This window comes from Hermetia illucens, chromosome 1, assembly GCF_905115235.1.
Source record: "Hermetia illucens chromosome 1, iHerIll2.2.curated.20191125, whole genome shotgun sequence".
Taxonomy (NCBI): domain Eukaryota; kingdom Metazoa; phylum Arthropoda; class Insecta; order Diptera; family Stratiomyidae; genus Hermetia; species Hermetia illucens.
Genome location: NC_051849.1, coordinates 54,627,128 through 54,646,765, shown reverse-complemented (window position 1 = coordinate 54,646,765; position 19,638 = coordinate 54,627,128). Strand labels below are relative to the sequence as shown.

Genomic DNA, 19,638 nt, shown 5'->3' with positions numbered 1-19,638 from the left:
GAATATCTTAAATTTACAGCAACAAGAAGAACTCGCCAATTGCGCCCGAACGTTAGCTTTACAATGTGCAACTAAAGATCCTCCAAACTGTGCTTTGAACGCTTTAACCTTATGCGAAAACGATCCAATGGCATTTGAAACGGCCTATCAAATTGTTATTGATGCAGCTCAGCACATAATGAACTCTAGTCAACTATTTACGATTGCCCGTTATATGGAACATCGAGGATACGCTTCACGTGCATACAAACTTGCTATATTAGCTATGAAAAACGTCAATTTGGCGTACAACCAAGATTCACACCCAGCAATCAACGACATCCACTGGGCTTGTGCACTTGCACATTCTCTAGGCAAAGCTGAACTATCAAACATTATACCTCTCGTTATTAAGAATGTTCAATGTGCCACTGTACTTTCGGATATACTTCGTAGTTGCAGCATTCCATCGCCGGGAGTCCCGCATTTCAATTCAATGCATAGAGGTGAGTTGAAGAAGAATACCTTTTTGCAGATATTGTGGAAACTAATAGGAATTTTTCAAATTGCAGGAAATAATATAAGATCTTACCAAAAGCTGAGCTATGACAGAGCACCATTACGGCAACTTCTGGAAGCTGCCGTTGCAGCTTACGTAAACACCACTCATTCTCGGTGAGTAATAGAGCATATTTTTGAAGTGACACTATAATTTAAATTCATAGTCGATTAATCTTCTTCGGGTTGTTTGGGTCGGGTTGAATCGAAACGATAATTGTTGCAAAAAAAATCTCCCGAGCAGGAGCAATTGTATTCTTAGAGGAACTCTTTGTCTTCCTAATTCGTTAGCGTCGAGATGCTGCCATTGCAATTGTGCTCCTTTTTGGACTCGTCTTCTTCATTGTAGGGTAATCAAGTATCCATCAAACAACTGTTATTCGTAGCAAGACTGTTTTGCATGTATTTTTACATTTTGTTCGGACCTAAGGCTCGTTTCACACTTCCAATCGGTTCAGTTCAATTTAGGTTCACTTTCACTGCTGACAAGTGTGAAACGGTTTTTCGGTTTCTATTCGGTACCTAATGGAAAACGTAAAAAGTGTTTCCACCACATCATTAGATTTTATCATCTTTTAATACCGTTCGAATTTGTGTATAGGGAACGAAGAACAATCAAGGCTCTCCCACACGCATGATTCACTTTAGGTTTTCAGCTCACAACGAGTGGATTTTAATGATAAGTTGTTAAAAGCTGTCGAGTTTGATTTGTGTGAAATGAGCCGTTTACCGAATAGGGACTGTGTACGTCTGAAAGGATTTCACTCAGGTCGGTTGGCTTTCGGTTGTGATTCAACTAAATAGAAACCTTTAGTGTGAAACAAGCCTAAGAGTGAGTCTTGAAGCGGTTAAATCACTTCAAAACCGTAACGTTATACTATAGGAGGCAATATGGTCAGCATTGCGCTCGTCCGTGATTCACAACTGAGTCGACTGATATCTGACATTTACAGCTAAGCCACACGGACACGTCATATATTAGGTTGTGGAAAAATTCGCTTAATATTTTTCGAGTGGACTCGATTTGTTTTATTTTATTAGATTGTTGCGATGATCGAAGGGAAGCAGTAGTCGCTCAATCCCTTTGCCTTGGGTTCGGATTTCAGTCGTCGTTGAGTTTTCTGTTCATCTTGTATATGATTATAAGTGTTGCTTGTTTACTGTCCCCTCCTTTGTGGAGTATAGGGCATTCACATAGTCTAATCATTGTTGTTGTTATTTTTTCTTGAAATTTTTTTTTTTCAATGAGAGTTTTACTATCATTAGACACACGGAACATCCCTTATGGTGCAAGTGATAAGTTTCTGACAGTGGATACAAGCACAAGAACGAACACAACACATTCATGACGGGCGGGATTCAAACCTGGAGCAACGAGAAGTTAAAGTTCTTCTTCCTCCCGCCCCTTCGAGAACTTCGCTCCGTCTCCTCCTCCTCCGCTCCACCTCCTCCTCCTCTCCTCTCCTCGAGAGGTTCGCTCTACCCCCTCAACCATTGCACCGACCGCAAGTGAAGCTGAAGCACAGCCTCATTGAACAAATAAAGGTGAAAAAGTGCAATAATAAAGAGGCTGCGTGGATGAAAGAACAGGAGGCATTGCTATGAGAATTCTTGCGATCTTGGTTATTTTATTGTAATTTCAAATGTGTTGATTAATGCCCCCAATTGTTTAGGGGGCATTAATCAACGTCAAACCATATGTTGAAGTTCGGGAGGCTGCTTCTGAATGAGGCTTAACCTATACGACACTCTGAACAACGAAACGACCTTTATAAATAGATACCACACCAAATAATCGTTAAAAAATCAGTTTTGCAATTGTGGCTTCTCTCACCTTGTGCATTAGGAACAATCCATTTTTGATCGCATTGTGACTTGTAATGAAAAGTGGATAATTTGCGACTACCGGCTCCATGGCTGAACGCCTGCGAAGCTCCATGGTAGCTGAAATTGCACAAGAGGAAGATAATGGTAACTTTGGTAACCTGGGGTTGGTCTCATTTTCCACAGCTTCCTGAATCTTCACGGGAAAATTTTTTATTTCGATTAATAAAGTTTCGTTTGAGGTAAGGTATGTCAATTTTAGTTTAAAAATTGAAAACCACAACATCAACGGCGCAACAACCGGTAGACGGTCTAAGACTATCTGAGTAAGAAACTCCAGATACGAAGTTTGACAATTAAGTAATGAGACTGATTCCATGAAAACCGTATATTTAAAAATTATTTTAGAACTCTGTCATCCCCTTCAAAATAGTCCTCTTGGGCATCTATACAGCGATTCCAGCGCGTTTTCCACTCTTCCTAACATTTCTGGGACGCTTCGATTGGGATGTCTGCGAGTACACTCGTTACGCACGGCGCGTTGTCGTGATGAAGGATCCAGTTACGAGCGGGGGCACCCTGTTGACTCGTTTTCGAAATGCTTCAAGTACTTGGCGATAGTAGACTTGATTTTTTCGGGCGGGAGTCGTGCGGAGACAACCATTCTGAGCTTTGGCGTTTGATTTCCGGGTCGTATTGGAAAAACCAGCTCCCATCGCCTGTAATAACTCGATCAAGCAGCGGGGGATCGTTTTTCACTTGTTCCAAACAGTCTTCTGCGACCGTCATTCGATGCTGCTTTTGCTCCTCAGAAAGGTTCTTTGGAACCATCTCCGCACGCAACTTTTTCATCCCGAAATCACCTGTCAAAATTTGTCTGACTGTTTCACAGTTCATACCCAGTTTCGAGGCCAACATTCGAATTGCTAAACACCGATCTTCACGGATTAGTCAGTCCGCACCTCGACTGGTTTCTCACTCCGCGCCTCGTCTTCCACGCTTTCACGCCCCTCCTTAAACCATCGAAAAACCTGAGCACGACTAAGAGCACTATCACCATGCAGTTTTACAATTTTAGCGCACGTTTCCGAAGCTGTTTCGCTTAATCTGGCGCAAAATTTTATCGCGACGCATTGCTCTAGATTTCGTTTCTCAATTTTCGTGGCGAGTAACACACGTTTACTCAACACGACACAGCAGGCGAACTAAACAAGTTATATCAATGGAGAGGGGAAGGATGCCCGGGAAGGGGAAGGGAATTTGAAGGTTGCAGGTTTACCACAAGCACGGCGATAAAATCAGTCTCATTACTTAATTGTCTAACCTCGTATTCCATTTTTACGTCGTGGACTGCTCCTCCCAATAGAAGAGAAATCATCTCGGCCATCAATCCACTCAAACATAGTAGAGTCGCTGAGCTTGCTGCTCTTCGCGTAGAGCTATACATCGCTGCTCCTGCGATTTCTTCAAATCTGCTTCTTTCACTCGTATGGAAATCTTGGAAATCTGAGATCTTTCCCAAAGAATGGAGGAAGAGGATGGTCGTTGAGATTCCAAAAAGGGCACCTCCCGCAAAGGTGATGACTAAAATAATCCTGAAATGCATCAAAGAACATCTCGAAAGTTTGATCAACAGAGAACAGGACGGTTTCTGCTCTGGATCTTCCTGGATTGAGTGCGCGGAGTTTAGATCTAAGCTTCACCTGCTCTTCATCGATTTCTAGAAAGCTTTCAACGACGTGAACAGGTAATTCGGTGGCATTCTTCATGCTACATTGTTCGCAGGACGTGGAGGAGTTTAATGGAATATGATATTTTTCTTCAAACACCTCGAATATGCTGATGACATCTATTTGCTTCTCTTTCAATGAGTCATGGACTTTGATTAGCCGGCTTTGAATTTAAAAGGGAGGCAAACAGAGTGGGATTGAAGATAAACATCAATAAAACCAAGGCTCTCAATCTGTTGTGCGCTAATGCTTCTGTGTTGCTATATGGAGTAGCCGCCCGCATGGATCAGTGGTTAGAGTGCTAGGCGTCGTAGCGGGAAGCCGTGGTTGAAATCTCACTAATGACATGGGGACTTGTATCATGACTGGATATTGGATACCAGTCGTCCTAGGTGTGATGAGTATCTGAAGTCAATCAGGGTAATAATCACGACCGAGCGCAATGCTGACGACATTGTCTCCTACAGTATACCATAGTCCCTTAATGTACCGTTGCGGTCTTGAATGAAGTGCTCTCACACACTTCAAGGCCCTGATTCAATGGAATTATCGCGCCAACTATTATTACATTGAAATCTCTATTAACCAGACACCCTAGGAGCACGTCATTTTGTCCGTTATTCGGAGGCGTCCGTTAAATGGAGGTGTCACATATACGATGTAATAAAAGGGAGGGTGGAACATACGTGGGGAATATAATAAAAAAAACCATCATTAAGTGATATTTAAAAAGAACAGAACTGGACTGGGCTTGAGAAAGTATAAACTCAAAGAAACAATATTATTTCCACAGAAACGAAACAGGATGTAGTTCATAAAAAAGGTAAAGAGTCCCAGATGAGGGATTTTCCGAGATTCCAATTAACGATTATGTACTTCCGAAAAAATGAGAAAACTCGACTCCTGCTGTCCTTTATTGAGAGCTAAAAATGCGTGATATAATTCCGATGGTTATTAGTGTCCACGTCCGTTATTCAGAAGGTTCGCTAAATAGAGGAACTGTTGTGTTAAACAAATTATCTCTGGGCCGTTGCAATAGATATTGTCCGGTATTAAAAGAGGTCCGGTAAATGGAGGTGCCCGTTAGGAGAAGTTTCACTGTATTACATATATGGGAGCAGCACATAGAAAGTGATCCTTATGGTTACTCCAAACCTCCAAGCCTTCGTTAACACTTGCATTTGCCTGCGATGTATCCTCAAGATACATCAAACAAAGAACATGGTCGGCGCATAGACCGTTTACCCGTGGATGAGTTGATTAGGAGGAAGTTCTGGCAGGAGTTGGAGTGCATCTCAGTGAAATATGTCCTATGGCGCGTGAGTATGTAAGTTTTGCTCTAGCTAAGGTATGCGCATTCAAATTCAAAAGATAAAAGCTGCAACAACTTGTCGGAAAATGATCTATGACCTTTCCATATCGTGTGGACAAAGCCATGAGTTCATCTGCATAAAAGTTCTGTGGTTTCTGGCCACAGAAAATCCGACAATTACTTCTCACAGTTACTTTCTAAATTCATTGTTTTTACTAGTAGTGTGAATAGAGAGATTGGCATAATAGATGATCTGCAATGTCACACGGCACAATAGCTTTATAAAAATTTTCCAGCCCAGTTCCCTTATTTTTGGTTCAATCATCGAAAATGTGTCCTGGAAGATGATATCTCAAGATTTTGGCACTGTTGGTTGGCCTTCCTTCATTGTTTTGCTCAGTCTTTTTAGTTACTGGCAGTAGAAATTAGAACTAATCATTTGGCTGGGCTTAGGAGTATTTAATCCCAACTCAATCAGTTACAGTGGGTCAATTTCTTATTCGCAAATCTTTGTTTTCCCATCGCCCCTGCTGCTCAGAGGTGGCGGGAAGGAAAACGGGGCGGTAACCCTGTCAGCTGAACCAAAACCAAGTGGCTGAGCAAAACCTCCATAGTGGTGGCATCGAGAGACGCATTGGGTTGCCGGCCGTGATGCAGTAGACGAATGCTCCAAAGGCCTAATTAGGGCAATGAGACCCGAGTCTGCACGGGGACTCATCTGAAGTGGCAATAGTCACGAAACCTTACCAGGGATATCCTGGTACCATGGGAACCGGGATAGCCCCTGGACTCACATACTTCTGGAGAATTCTTGTTGTATGTGCGTTCAGCTCGGGTGTTTGCGGTTGGCCTCCTAGTGGGAGCTTCATGGGGGTTGTGGTTGCGTTCAAGCGAACAGAGACCTTCGGGTCTCAGTGTGGTGTTGCGTTTCAACACGGGTGCCGTACTCCTTAGTTCGGTAGAGATTTTGGTAGGTCTTGCATGTATGCAGTATGAATGCTGAACCATGCACTCGGTATAGACTGCTACCGTTGTTGCTTGTCACAGCGGGGCTTTGAGTGTGGTCACAAAGTCACCCGTCTTAAGGAGACCGTGGGATTAAGTCCACGAGACAGGTACTCACTTAAAACCCCCTAGGACTCACTTCCCATCGCCCCTGGTGCTTTCAGATCGTTTCTTCCATGATTATTTTTCTAGTTTAAGTTTCAAAAATGTTTCGGTTTCCAATATTAATTCCTCGCCTTCTTTTCCAGATTATCGCATATTTCACCCCGTCACTACGGTGATTTTATTGATTTTCTAAGCAAAGCCCGAGATACGTTTATCTTGGCTCGAGATGGTCCTACACACTTTTCAAGACTTATAGAGAATATCACTGTCGCTTATAAGGGCAAGAAGAAGTTAGTTCGACAAGTGCGCCAAAGATTTCAATTTATATAAGCAGATCTACCTTAAATATTAAAAAAAAAAAAAACAAAAAGAATATAGGAATAGTTTTGATTGCTATTTCTTTTTTGATACTGATATTGATCGTTTATGTTTATCCTCTATTTATTATTATATTTTACTCTCCAATATTTTTATGTTCACTACGATTGTCGTAAGCATAGATTTATACATTCCCATCAAACTTATTTAGGTGTAGAGCGAAAGTGAAAAGAAGAGAGAATACAAAGCCAAACGTAGTAAATTTATTCGAATTATAGATTTGTTTTCCCGAATTTTATTTTGTATTTACTTGTCCGTGATTAGATACAAAATTCAATTCATTGTTTTTAATTACAATTCAATTTATTTAGTTGTTATTTGATTGAAGGGTTAAAACAAAAAGAAGCAAATCCGCATCATTGCTAGACGAAGAATATATAGTTAAACTAGATGAATTTTAAGGTATTGAAGTTGATGCTCAGACGCACGTCTCCAAGTCATTGCATTAATCCATCACCGTGTATAAGACTATTATAATAATTACTGCTGCTGCGGACTAGAAGAAATTCTCGATTGTAATGGCGCAATTGCTTCGAAACAATTAAAGGTGATTACGTTTCATTTTCTCATTTAGTTAAGTTGTTAAATGTTATACATTTTATTTTTCGTTTTAAAAAACAATTACGTCAATTTTTTTGACCGTATCCAAGTATACTGAGTTTAATATGAATTTTTTTGGTTTATCATTACTTTTACGTGATTTAATCAAATTTTATTTGGACTCTCTTATTTTTTCGATTATCCCAGTTGGACATTGGGATTAGTGATTTGAGTTTTGTTGTTCATTCGAAAGACGAAACACTAGACAAATAGCGAAGCTTATACCACCAGTTTAGTTTAATTATTATCTTTAAACTGCCCGCAAACACTAAGAAAATATTTATTCAAGGACATTCAGGTTTTTTTCACGCAGGAAAACTAAATATATTTCCGTTATCCACAACAAAAAACACGCAACATGTGACATGAAAAACAATAGAACGGATATTGTGCCAGTATTTTGACTTTTTTTGGTGATCATCATCAATGATTTAGTGTTTTATTATTATAGTGTTAGTGCTGAATTAAACTTTAATTTCATTCTAAGGTTAATACGTTAGATCTAGCATATGAATTCTAGTAAGTAAGGATTTAGAAATGAACAAAATAACAACTAAATACCTAAAACAAGTTGCAGGACATATTCATATGATAAAATTACAAATAAATTATAGCAACACTAATAGAATAAAAAAACGAAAATGGAAAATAACAATTATGTTAAATGGCGTAATCAAAAATATATAAAGAAACAAAGAAAAAATTGAAAATGCTTTCGCACAAACAACAATAATAAAAGCAACCAAGTTTAACATTATTGTGTATTATATTCTCAGGACTTACCAATATAAATGAAGTAAATGCATAAAAATAATATCAAACGTTTATTTAATTTTATTTCTGATTTGCATTTGCAATAACCATAATAAGCAGAAATAAAACAGACGCATTGAAAGAATATCTTTGTATTTCATTCACTTGAAAACATTCCGTTCAACATTAAGGGTATTTGTATGCAGGAAAACAATGTTACTCTGGAGACACAACAAACGAAATAACTTCGCAAATAATTTCTATGGGAAAGTAGCCGAGATCTTATTTAGACGATTAGTTTTATTCACGGGAAGAACTCAACCTTACAGACACAAACCCAATGATGTGACATAAACTTCTATAGTAATGTCCAGCTATCCAGCTACCGCCACTGTCGTTGCACTGAAAGTTACCGTTACTTTTGTCAACTATGAAATCAAAGTAGAGCATCAGCATCAGAGGGTTCAACTACTAAAGGATACACAAATTACCAAACCAAAGTTCAGTCGCTTGAGTCGATTGAGTAATTTGTATAACGACATCTACTTCAAAAACCTCGCCCGTTCCAAGGATGCCTCCCAGTAGGATTTGAGAAAAACTTTTCGATTACCATACGTCTAATTTCGAGGCGACTATTTCTTTAATTAGGATTTTGAATGAACTTCGAGCTTCTGAGCATATTTCTTCTGTCTGCAAAAAGTAGATACCTTATAAGGCTTAAATACAGCCCAATCAATAATAATTTGAAAAAGAAATTAACCAGCACACTGGAAAATTCTTTTTGGTTGTATATACTTTTCCCAGAGTCAACATACATAATTGGGAACTTGTTGCTTTTGTTTTTTTGGGGGTCCAGCAAGCTAACAGTCCAAACAGGACCTGACACCACCCTTGAAGTACACCAACAGCACTGATGGCAGCCAAACACAAATTTAGTAAGTTTGATTCTTTTTAAGGTTTTGTGTGAAACAAAACCTTATTAGAATCGAGACGGTGTCTGTCTGTCTTTTTTTTTTAAGGAAGTGGAAATCTTCAAAAGACTCTCTCCTGGGCACGCCACAATGTGGGATTTTTACCCACTAAAACCAACCCCAACTACCCAACCAACGCTGGGTCCTCTGGGACCCCGTCGCAGTTTGGACAATTAAGCGAGGTGTCCAATTTAAACCTGTACAGGTATTGACGGTATCCTCCATAGCCGATGAGATTATAATTGATCTCCCCATGCTTTCTCTCCAGCCATTCCCCGATGGAAGGGATCAACCTGTAAGTCCAGCGACCCTTTTCTGACTAGTCCCATCGCTGTTGCCATCTGCTTATGGATCTCTCCCTTTCGGCTTTTTTCACCTGCAATAAGAGAAAGATGGACCTGGTGTTATAAATGTTCATCATTTCGGTTGTCAGGATGTCAATCGGCATCATCCCCGAGATGACGAACGCTGCATCGTTTGAGACGCTCCTGAAGGCAGAACACACCCTTAAGGCTGTTCTTCTGTAAACCGTACTCAGTTTGTGTGTATTGCCTAAAACCTGCAGCGCTTTTCCTCAAACTGGGACTGCATACGGCATGATAGAACTTATCACCTTGGCTGTGCCTGCAAGTATGCCGCGGTCCACCTACGTTCGGCGTCATCCTTGAAAAGCCATACTAGTAGTGGATGCTTTTTAAAATTCAGTTTTCCGTCTATCACCACCCCCAAGTATTTGATGGCCGGCTTGGAAGTGATAATACGATTCCCGATTCTAATGCAGGCGTAATTTCTTTTCCGGCGCTTAGTGATGAGGACCGCTTCCGTCTTTTCCTCCGCAAGTGCCAGTCCAGCACTCTCTAACCAAGCCTTAACAACACTTATTGTTTCGCTTGACTACAACTCAACATTCTCGAGATGCTATATCATCAGCTTAACCCACCACCGTGGCCTCCTCCGGAACCGGAAAGTTAAGTACATCATTATACATGATGTTCCATAGTAGTGGCCCCAGTACAGAGCCATCATCGGTATTATACCAGAGTGTTCGCTCATTCAAGTAGCTGTCGATAATAGCGGCGAGGTAGGTGGGAATACTAATGGTCGCCAGAGACTTTCGTATAAGGTTCCAATTGGCCGAGTTGAATGCATTCCTCACATCCAGGGTCACCACCACATAAATTTGCTGATACAACCCCTTCCGTGAATTTTGATGGCATCAATGGTTGACCTAGCTTTACGGGACCCATACTGCCTATCTGAAAAACCCCCTTGGTTCTCGACGACTGGGAGTAATCTGTTATAAATAGTCCGCTCCAACATTTTCCCCATAGTGTCTAGAAGACATATGGGTTTATAGGAGGACGGCTCCCCTGAAGGTTTGCCAGCCTTAGGCAGCAGCGCCAGCTTCTGCCGCTTCCATGGTGCAGGAAAGATACCCTCAGACATGCACGTTTCGGACAGCTCCGCAAACATATCTGGTCTACATTTGACGGCTACTCCACGGATTTATGTCCGCTTCCAAACAGAATTCCTTAAAACATTCCCTCTTACTTCGCCGGATAGCGAGCTTGAGGTTCTTGCGGGCTCCTTTTGCTCCTTTTGCCCCTGGTCGATCCTACCTATTGCCCTCTGAGCTGTTCGAAGGCGGGGATGTTCACTATTCCACCAATAATTGGGTCTTCTAGTGGGGAATGAGCATCTCCTAGGCATCGAAGCGTCACATGCTTTAGAGATGCTTTGTGTAACATGGGGAGCTCTATCCGTAGAGGTGGCTGCTTTACTAGGCAGGTCTAGCCACACTTCCATGAATGTTTGCTCATCCATCGCTTTTGCAGACCATCTTGGTGTTCTTTTGGATTTCGGCTTCCGGGGTGCGGGTCTCCTGCCTTGTGGCTCTACCCTTAGTTTAAAAGTGATTGCTTGGTGGTCGCTGTACGTGAAGTTCTCACTAACTTGCCTGGACATGTCACGTGCTACCGCAGGACTGACAAAAGGCAGATCTACAATTGAACCAGTTCCCCCTTTCCGATAAGTGTTTACATCGCCTTCGTTGGCCAGAACTACATCCAACTGGGCAAATGCTTCTAATAAGCACCGCCCCCTTGTGTTACTCCCTTTGCTGCCCCACTCGATAGCCCACGCATTGATGTCACCGGCTATCACCTTTGGACCTCATCTCCTTGCGTCCTGAACAAGATCGTCTAACAGGTCATCAAACTCAGGCACTGTGAGGCTCGGTGCGGCGCAGCAGCTGTATACGAATATACCGCTTATTTTTGCCCACACAAAGCCACTAGCTGTCTGACGCATGCTATATTGTATGGATTGATTACCGCACGGCCATATCGACGCTCCACCAGTTGAATCTGTGACCCATACACTACTGTAGAGATTTTTGTACGGTTCACTAATGATAGCAGCCTCCATCGCAGATTCGTAAGTGGTCTGCGCAAGTAAATCTTGTGTGGCCCTGCGATGATTGTGGTTTATTTGTATTAACCTCATTTTTTCACTGCAATTAACGCCATCCTAAATTCCGGGCACTTACCACTTCTAGCAATATGCCGGTTATCCCGTCTCTCCTTTCCTTCCTATTGCACTCCTTGGCAATATGTCCTTTCTCCCCACACCTTCGACATCGATCGGATCAATCGATGCCGCTAGTGCACGCCTTCGCGAAGTGTCCAAACATTTAAAGAGATCTGCTCCCTTAGTCGCCAAACAACCCTTCCAATTCGAACCTTCCCCCAACAACTTCCGCGCTGACTCCATTGGCAGTCGTATTGTGGCCGTTTTAGTACCGCCGTAAGCTTTTCTTAGGCTCACGATAGATACTTAGCTGAATTCCTCCAACTTGAATTGTTGCTCCAATTCAGGGCAGATCTCTTCTCTGGATGTTACCTCATCCAAATCCTTGCACTGGATATAGGTCTCATGTTTTTGGGAACGAACCGCGACATTCTCCCCAAGTGAGTTTATAACTTGGTTACGAAAGCCATCAGTTCTCCCCACGCTGGATTTTTTCAGCTCAAACATGTGACCCCCTTCTGGGTCCTCCGGATTTTGCTGACAATTCCGCCTAGGTCTTTTAGGTCGGGGTAAGATTTCACCTTCTTCAGTATTTCCGCATATGTTAGATGTCTTCTGCTGTAGAGTACAATTACCTCTGGGTGAATGCGCACCTCTGGTTTCTTGTTCCTTTTTTTTTTGTTCACGACCTTATCCCAACCATCGCTCTTATTTTCCTTCGGTTTCGCTTCGCTAGCCGAAATTCCTACCTTGGGCACTTTGGGCCCTTCTGAACTTTTAGCTGGACTGCTCAAGACTCTGTTTTTCCTTTTTGGTGCCTGTTAATTCCCCAAAGCTTCCTCTTCTTTGTCTCGCACTCTCTTGATCGATAATCTTGTGCTTGGTGTCAATTGGATCGCTTGTGACACTGTTGGGGCTGGGATGTCCGGCTTTTCCTTAGGACTTATTGTAAAACAGGCTCTCACCATGTTCTTAATGGCTTCATGCACGTTGTGCTTGACTATGATGAATTCGGACAGCTCAACTATTTTAGTCCCAAGTTGCATAAAAGGTAGTTCTTCTGGGTCAGGGCTTTGTTCTCGGTGAGTCTTGGTCATATTACTCCTTTTACTGACTCCTTCACCTTTTTCAATTTCTGAGCTCCCATGAGCTTTCTCTTTTGCCGGCTTTGGTATTGGAGGAGATCGTAAAATTGATGAGCTTCTCCTGAAACCGCCTTTTTTGGCCAGCTATTTCCTTTTAGCCCATCAACCTTTGCCTTTGCAATTGGTGTTCTTGATAGAGCTGTGTTTCGTTTGAACAGCTCCTTCTTCAAATCTAAAACACTTGTAGTATTAGATGCCACGGTGGCCAAGTTGTCCACCACCGACGAAGGAAGGAAGGACATCGACGGCCGGGAACCCGCTTGCTGACTCCCAAAAGCCACCGGTACTGGGGTTCCAAGCCCCTGCACCGTAACTTTACTCCTTCTGAATTCGGCCATCTTGGTTTTATTTTGTGGGTGTCCTTCCTATAGCCATTTTGGTCTACGCATTAGGGATGAGCAAAAACTAGCCTATGCACAGTTAGAAAAGAAAAGTGCATGAACACATATTTACACATCAATAAGGATGCCCCTATCCGCCACCTGGGGTCGCACCTGATGGGCGTGAAGCAATTTCATAGTGCAGTTCTCCATTGGCTGATAGCATTGACCCGAGATTTTTAAATCGTTCAGTTCTGGGCAGGTCACTGCCGCTGACAATGATTGTGCCTAAGTGTTATCGCAGAGCATACCATATGAATTCGAGGGAGCGATGCTTCTCACGGTGTTTCTTCATGAGTAACCGCGCAGCGCGTATTGTGTCAGTAGTTCCGCAGTTCTTGACAAACCCGGCTTGATTCACGGTTATTTCAACGATTTCGCGAATATGCTTGTCAAGAATACGCTCAAAAATCTTCATGGTATGGAAAAGTAACCGAATTAGACGGTAATTTGAACATTCTATTGGACTACCTTTCTTTTTCCATATTGGAACAATGGTACTTTCTTACCAGTCAGATGATGTTCTACCTTCCCGAATAACTCGATTAAAGAATTCACTGAGCCACAATGTTGGGTCTCAGCTCTTCGCTTTCAAGACCTCAGATGCGATGTCGTCAGGTCCTGTTGCTTTCCCCGATTTCATTCGTTTTATTGCTTCCCTGACTCCAAGTGTGCTGACAAGCGGAACTGCTCCAAATGTCGGCAATGATTGTGGAAGTGGAGGATGAGCAAATTCTTCAGTTTAAATCTGCTCGAAAGATTCTCGCTATCTATACGTCGCGGCTCAACGGTCGATGAGCAAAGTATCGTTCCTGTCATTAACGCAATAGAAGTGTTCGATATCCTGCGTGCGCTCGTGCCGGCTTTTGGCAAGTCGATATAGATCTCTTTCGCCATGCCGAGCGCCTAGTTTATCGTAAAGATTTTTGTAATGGACCGCTCCGGTGGCAGCGATTGCTTCCTTTGCTTTCCATTTGACATTCTTATAAACTTGCCAATTGCCGAGCGTTTTATCGTTGAGAAATTTGTGGTATGGGCGTTTCTTTTCACTTACCTTCATTTTAACATCGTCATTCTAAAAGCCAAGTATCTCGGTTGATGTACTGCTTACCTTGGTAGCCCCGAGGGTTGCAGCAGCCGCTTTGTAAATCGTGTCTTTAATTTAGTTCCACGATGGTTGGTAATCGCGTTAGTGAGATCATTTCTTCTTTTTTCTCACGAAATCGCCACCATTTAATGCGCGGCGGGCCAGTTCGTTCCTCACGCTGTTTTATCGGTGGCTTGATTCAGCGATCAACGGCCGATGTTGAGGTGCGATGGTCTCATAGCGAACGGGTTTGCAATCAGTGACGGTGGTAAAATGTTGGCGAGAGAGAGAATATAGTCGATTTGCGTTTTACGATTCCCACTATAAAATATAGGAAGATGAAGCGATCGTTTGATGAACCATGTATTCATAAGTACAAGGTCATGTGTGTCCGCAAAATCCATTATACGCTCCTTCATTGCATGCTTCAAATTCCTTTCCCCATTACACCCCATGGTGAGCTTCATCGGCCTATCATCAAATCGTTCGAGTTTTTTAATGGCATCCCGGAAACCCTCTGAGATGGCAATGGCAGCACCGTATTGACTGTGTGGGGTACCAAAATAGAGAATTTTATAGTCATTTTTACCGCGTTCGCGTTCAATGTCGCAGCTGTTGGCACCAGACCATCGGGTTTCTTGCAGAGTGCAGATATCAGTGCGCCCTTCCTGAAGGGCTCTTGCAAGTTCCTCGGTTTTTTCAGTTAAGGTGCCAACATTTAGCGTGCGGACACGCATTTGTTTTGTTCGGACTAACTTACTTATGTCCTGACGCCGTTTATGCGTCAAGAACTCTTAACTATTTCCCGACATGACCGGGGCTCGACCTGCCGCGTCGGCAGAAGTGAACGTGCTAACATTTTTCCGAGGCTTATGACTCAACACGATAATTTTATTTTTAGTGACACTGAATGCATTTTCCTGGTTGGCCTGTCGCGGGACCTGTCACCAAGATAGATCGGGTGGCATTTAGCATAGTGGAATAACTCCAACTATATTTTATTTAGCTCTTTCCCTGATCACAGCATTTAATTTTTGTATTACTGAGGATAGTACCAACCCTCCTCCTTTGTAAGATGGAAAGACATTCTAGGCACACTAGACAATACTTTCAACGTGCCAAATTATCTCTTACGGATATTGAGCGACTATCTGACGAACCGCTTTATGAAAGACTAGAGGGTCAAAGGAGGATCGAGGTCACGTCGGGGGTAGCATAGAAATCCATCCTAGGGCTGGACCTCTGGAACGCTACCTATGACATTCTACTTGAACTCGACATGCCAGAAGAGTCGCGCCTCGTCGGCTATGCAGATGATATCGCAGCACTTGTTGCTGGACGCACTGTCGAACAAGCCCAAAGCAGATTTGGCATATTGATGCGACGGGTAAGCGGATGGATACTCATAGTTTCAACCTTGCAATGGAAAAACCGAAATAGTCATCCTGACTAAAAAGAGAATTCCAACCCTGCGTCCCATATCGTTCGGCGAGTCGATAATCGAGTCAAAATCAGCAGTAAAGTACCTCGGGTTGTCTCTTGACTCAAAGACCTTTTTTGAGCAAATCATAGCAGCAGCGACCAAGGCTGCAACTTCAGTTTCGGCGTTAAATAGGCTAATGGCAAACATTGGGGGTCCTACGTCTAGCAGGCGACGTCTCCTGATGAGTTCAACGCAGTCTGTCCTGTTCTACGGCGGAGAGGTATGGGCTGACGCTCTTAACAAGGAGGTATATCGTAAACGCCTCGCGCAAGTACATAGACGGGGAGCTTTGCGAGTGGCGTCTACGTATCGCACTGTCTCTGAACCGACCGTGATGGTGATCGCGGGAGTGATCCCCGTTGCCTTTCTTGCTAAGGAGCGTCAAGCCATATACAAGCGCAACGGAGATGAGCCAAAGTAGGTGGTTGCTCGCGAAGAACGGCACAAGATTGGAAAGGGGCGACCTCCGAATTGTGTGTTTTGCAATGGAGTTGTGGACGACGCCCACCACACTTTTTTTTCTTGTGGAAAGTGGGATGGGGTTCGTCAGCAGCTCTATTTAAACACAGGGGATCTCTCTCCAGACAACATTGTCGAAGAGATGCTGAGGACTGCTGACAGGTGGAGCCGTGTTGCCCATTACGTTCGGGCCCTTCTCGTTGCTAGGAAGATAGAACTCGACCGGTGGAGGAGCCGGATTGTAGGGGGTTCCTTGAACTGAAAGTTCCCTTCCTCCTCTCTCCTCCCGTTAGTGAAAGGAATTCCCTGATTTGAAGGCTCCGCAAGGCGGGAGAGTTCGGGGACTAGCCCGAAGTAATGTGACAAACGGTTCCAGGCTAGCTCTCTGACGATGGGGAGGTGTTTAATTGGTAGTCCGACGACGTACCGAACCGGGAGTCCAACACTGTGTGCGTAAATGCATTCACCTACCCTACCCAAAAAAACGCTCCTCTTTTACCTGGGCTTGGGACCAGCATGCTACGTTAATAGCATGGCGCAATTCGAACCTGAGTGTTCAAAGATTCTTTAAACATAAGAGCTTCCGGATCGTTGTGGGAATATTCACTGGTATCTGCAGGCTAAACTATCACTTGGGGGAGCTAAGGATATTTACGGACACTGTCTGTAGATTCTGTTGAGAGAGTGATGAGCACATGTTTTGGAACTGTGTCTGGCATTTGTGCAATTGTCAAGCACCTGAAAGTATACTTAATACCGGATAGTAGGTTAAAACTCTTGGAAGTAGGGAACATAACGAAGTGGTCGGTTAGCGCCATAAACGACATACAATAGTTTATAGGTATTTTATAAACATTAAAGGGGCAGAATAGTTCTTTTAGGACGAAGTGCGCATCCCCTGACAACATTATTAAGATATGAAAGAGGATTCGTCCATCCTATAACTTCATATGGAGAGTTACAAATAAGGCTATAATTGTAATAGAAACTAATTTATTAATTTTCCGCTGTTGGTACCTCCCCACTTCGACAACATTAGCACATCACAGCCATTAACTTGCTTTACTCGTCTAGATGCCCAACAAAGTTGAAACTCTATTTGGGGCAACCGAATTTGGTGAACAGGCTTGACGAATAGCTATTTCCCAGTTATTGAGCACGTGCGTTAGCGAATGGAATTCCGGAGATTTACGAGCACGCGCCGCGAACGCAGCCTGCACAGCACGTAGGAAAGGCGTGGCCGAGTACTCCTGTTTTGGAATTGAAAGGATCGGCGATTTCGTTGGATACTTTTCTGTGAAAATGAAGAAAATACCGTCAAAGGATAGCTTTCACTAGGAAGTCTGGAAATACGTACCCGGTATAGTGACGCCTATTGGAGGTACGCATGGCAAAAGTTTGTCATTCAAGCGACATATTAGGTTTATTCTCTTGCTAACAGCGATTTGTGAAACAGAGTCCAACGAAACTGTAAACTTCTGGTCCAAACGAGCGATCTCGCCCTGCAGTACATGTGGAATTTCAAGGAACGAATTGTCTTCTTGCTCCATTCTCTGAGGTTTAACTGGAGGTAGGCATCTAGAAATTGATGAATATTTTAGTAGTTCAATTTTGGGAATAGTTTTTTCAATCTGAGCTCATTGCTGCTTTGAGACACTCACTGTATGTCAGTCCCAAATAAATCTTCTACGCAAGGTTGGAAGGTACGCTGTAAAATTTGATTCCTATCGGGATTTCGTAACGTAGTACGCAAGGCTTCGATCAATGGATGGCTACTCTGAAAGAGACAAATTATTCAATAATTTCCATTTCTACTCCTGCGAAGTGTATTTTTACGAGTGCTGCAAGCTGATTGCTTGATTGAATGTAAGATTCGAAGTCTACCCTTGCTAAAGCCTGTTCACATCTAAGGAGCGTCGAAAGAGTGACGCGAGGATGGCGACAACACAATATCGTTAGTAATTTCATCATTGTATCAACTCGTTCAGTGTCTGGAAAATGATCCTCAACTTAGAAATTAAATTAAAATTTTAATTATTTCATCGTACTCTCGTCATCTTGGATATGCGTGATCAGGAGTTTTAACGGTTCTATGTACTTTGCAAGCTGCTTGTACTTTTCTTGGCACAGTTGATGTTCTTGGGCATTGGATGAATTCGACCCGGTTACCTGCCCAGGAGTTCTTAATGGAGTTTTCGGAGATTGCTGAAGCGCTACAGAAATTAAATGTTACTTTTTAGCAATAGATTGTGAATGTACGAGGAATAATCAGTTACCTGTTCTCTGATTACTCGCCATCCCGCTTGATATCGTGGACTCAATATTGATACTAACGCTTAGTATCATCTGAAACGTTTTTAATGCTGCTGACCCAAATTAACGGGTGGTTGATTATACCGGTAGTTTCGGACACAACGCAACCTGATTGCCAACTTGGTTAAAATTCATTAGGGATTGTATGCTAAGCGGTGGTTGTTGCTGCTTTACTATACTGGAGTTTCAAACCACGCCACATTTGTTGTTTTGCATTTGGTAATTATTCAGAAAAGGGGAATATCCTTCAAATTTAATAATCTTAACGTATGTTGGTACAGGGCGTTAACAACGTCTTCACACTTTCGTGTCGGTCCCTGGCAATGCTGCTTCAGCTCCCTCCACGATTTTCCGACAAGTTTTCATTCTTCCATCACTGTTCTGTGCCAGATAACTAAAGAGCGTTTATAACAGCTTGAGGTTTGGAGAGAATACTGACGCAGAACAGTCTCAATTTGACGCTGAGATAGTTGCATACATAAATTTTGGACAAAACAGTGAAGACGGATTTAGCGTTGTTAATGAGCTGAGCAACGTCAAGATCAATGTCTCCATCGACAGAAACAACGCTACCTTCCCAGATACAAACTGTTTGATGCGATCCTAGTCGGCTCTACTTTGAACTTCAAATTCCTCTAGGATTTTATCTTGATGCAGCATAACACTTTGCTTCATAAAATATCCACCTAAAATAGATATTAGTCCAACCCCGCGCTTGGACACCACCTTGTCGTGGTGGGGGGAGCCTGCGGTGGTTTACCACTACATTAGGGGTGGGGATGATGTCCAAAATGCATGAAGATGGAAGCAATGGATTGTAACTTTCTAAGTGATAAAAACTCCCAGACTTCGAATCCACCCTCGACTTTGAGAAATCAGGTTGTGGCTGAGGCACGGTTTTTGGAGGCTTTAGCAAGTTCCACGGAGAAATCTGCGAAAGGCAGGCTCTCTACTTCAGTGAAAAACCTCACCCGGTGCCTACGGCGCGGTCAGCCAGAGAGGATAGTACAGCAACTCTCTTAATGAG

General features: G+C 42.9%; 2 protein-coding genes across 4 annotated transcripts in view; one reads left to right on the top strand and one right to left on the bottom strand.

Annotated features, from left to right (window-relative positions):
- Window positions 1–8,389, top strand: part of LOC119650788 (zinc finger SWIM domain-containing protein 4-like) — a 60,392-nt gene extending 52,003 nt beyond the window's left edge. Inside the window, exons 15-17 of one of the 2 annotated variants that reach the window (XM_038053920.1) lie at window positions 20–485; window positions 552–654; window positions 6,657–8,389. In XM_038053920.1, coding sequence (XP_037909848.1) covers window positions 20–485; window positions 552–654; window positions 6,657–6,843 — 756 coding nt within the window. In that variant the 3' untranslated portion in view covers window positions 6,844–8,389. The remainder of the gene's footprint in view (window positions 1–19; window positions 486–551; window positions 655–6,656) is intronic. The other variant, XM_038053912.1, reaches the window with a different exon arrangement.
- Window positions 8,390–17,274: 8,885 nt separating this feature from the next.
- LOC119647236 (mediator of RNA polymerase II transcription subunit 15-like) lies at window positions 17,275–18,726 on the bottom strand. Of its 2 annotated transcripts, none has more exons than XM_038048097.1 (6): window positions 18,575–18,726; window positions 18,347–18,511; window positions 18,135–18,289; window positions 17,960–18,075; window positions 17,656–17,876; window positions 17,275–17,592 (listed from the first exon to the last, which is right to left on the bottom strand). In XM_038048097.1, the coding sequence occupies exons 1-6, from the start codon at window positions 18,642–18,644 to the stop codon at window positions 17,369–17,371; spliced, it is 951 nt and encodes a 316-aa protein (XP_037904025.1). In that variant the 5' UTR covers window positions 18,645–18,726; the 3' UTR covers window positions 17,275–17,368. The 2 variants fall into 2 exon arrangements, with proteins under 2 accessions (XP_037904025.1, XP_037904026.1); XM_038048098.1 differs by having other exon boundaries at window positions 18,183–18,289.
- Window positions 18,727–19,638: the final 912 nt, after the last annotated feature.

Coding starts and splice junctions, on each gene's coding strand:
- LOC119647236 (XM_038048097.1), bottom strand. CDS start 18,644: ATGATACTAAGCGTTAGTATCAATATTGAGTCCACGATATCAAGCGGG. Junction 18,290..18,346: donor GCATATCCAAGATGACGAGA/GTACGATGAAAT, acceptor ATCATTTTCCAG/ACACTGAACGAGTTGATACA. Junction 17,877..17,959: donor TTATTTGGGACTGACATACA/GTGAGTGTCTCA, acceptor ATCAATTTCTAG/ATGCCTACCTCCAGTTAAAC.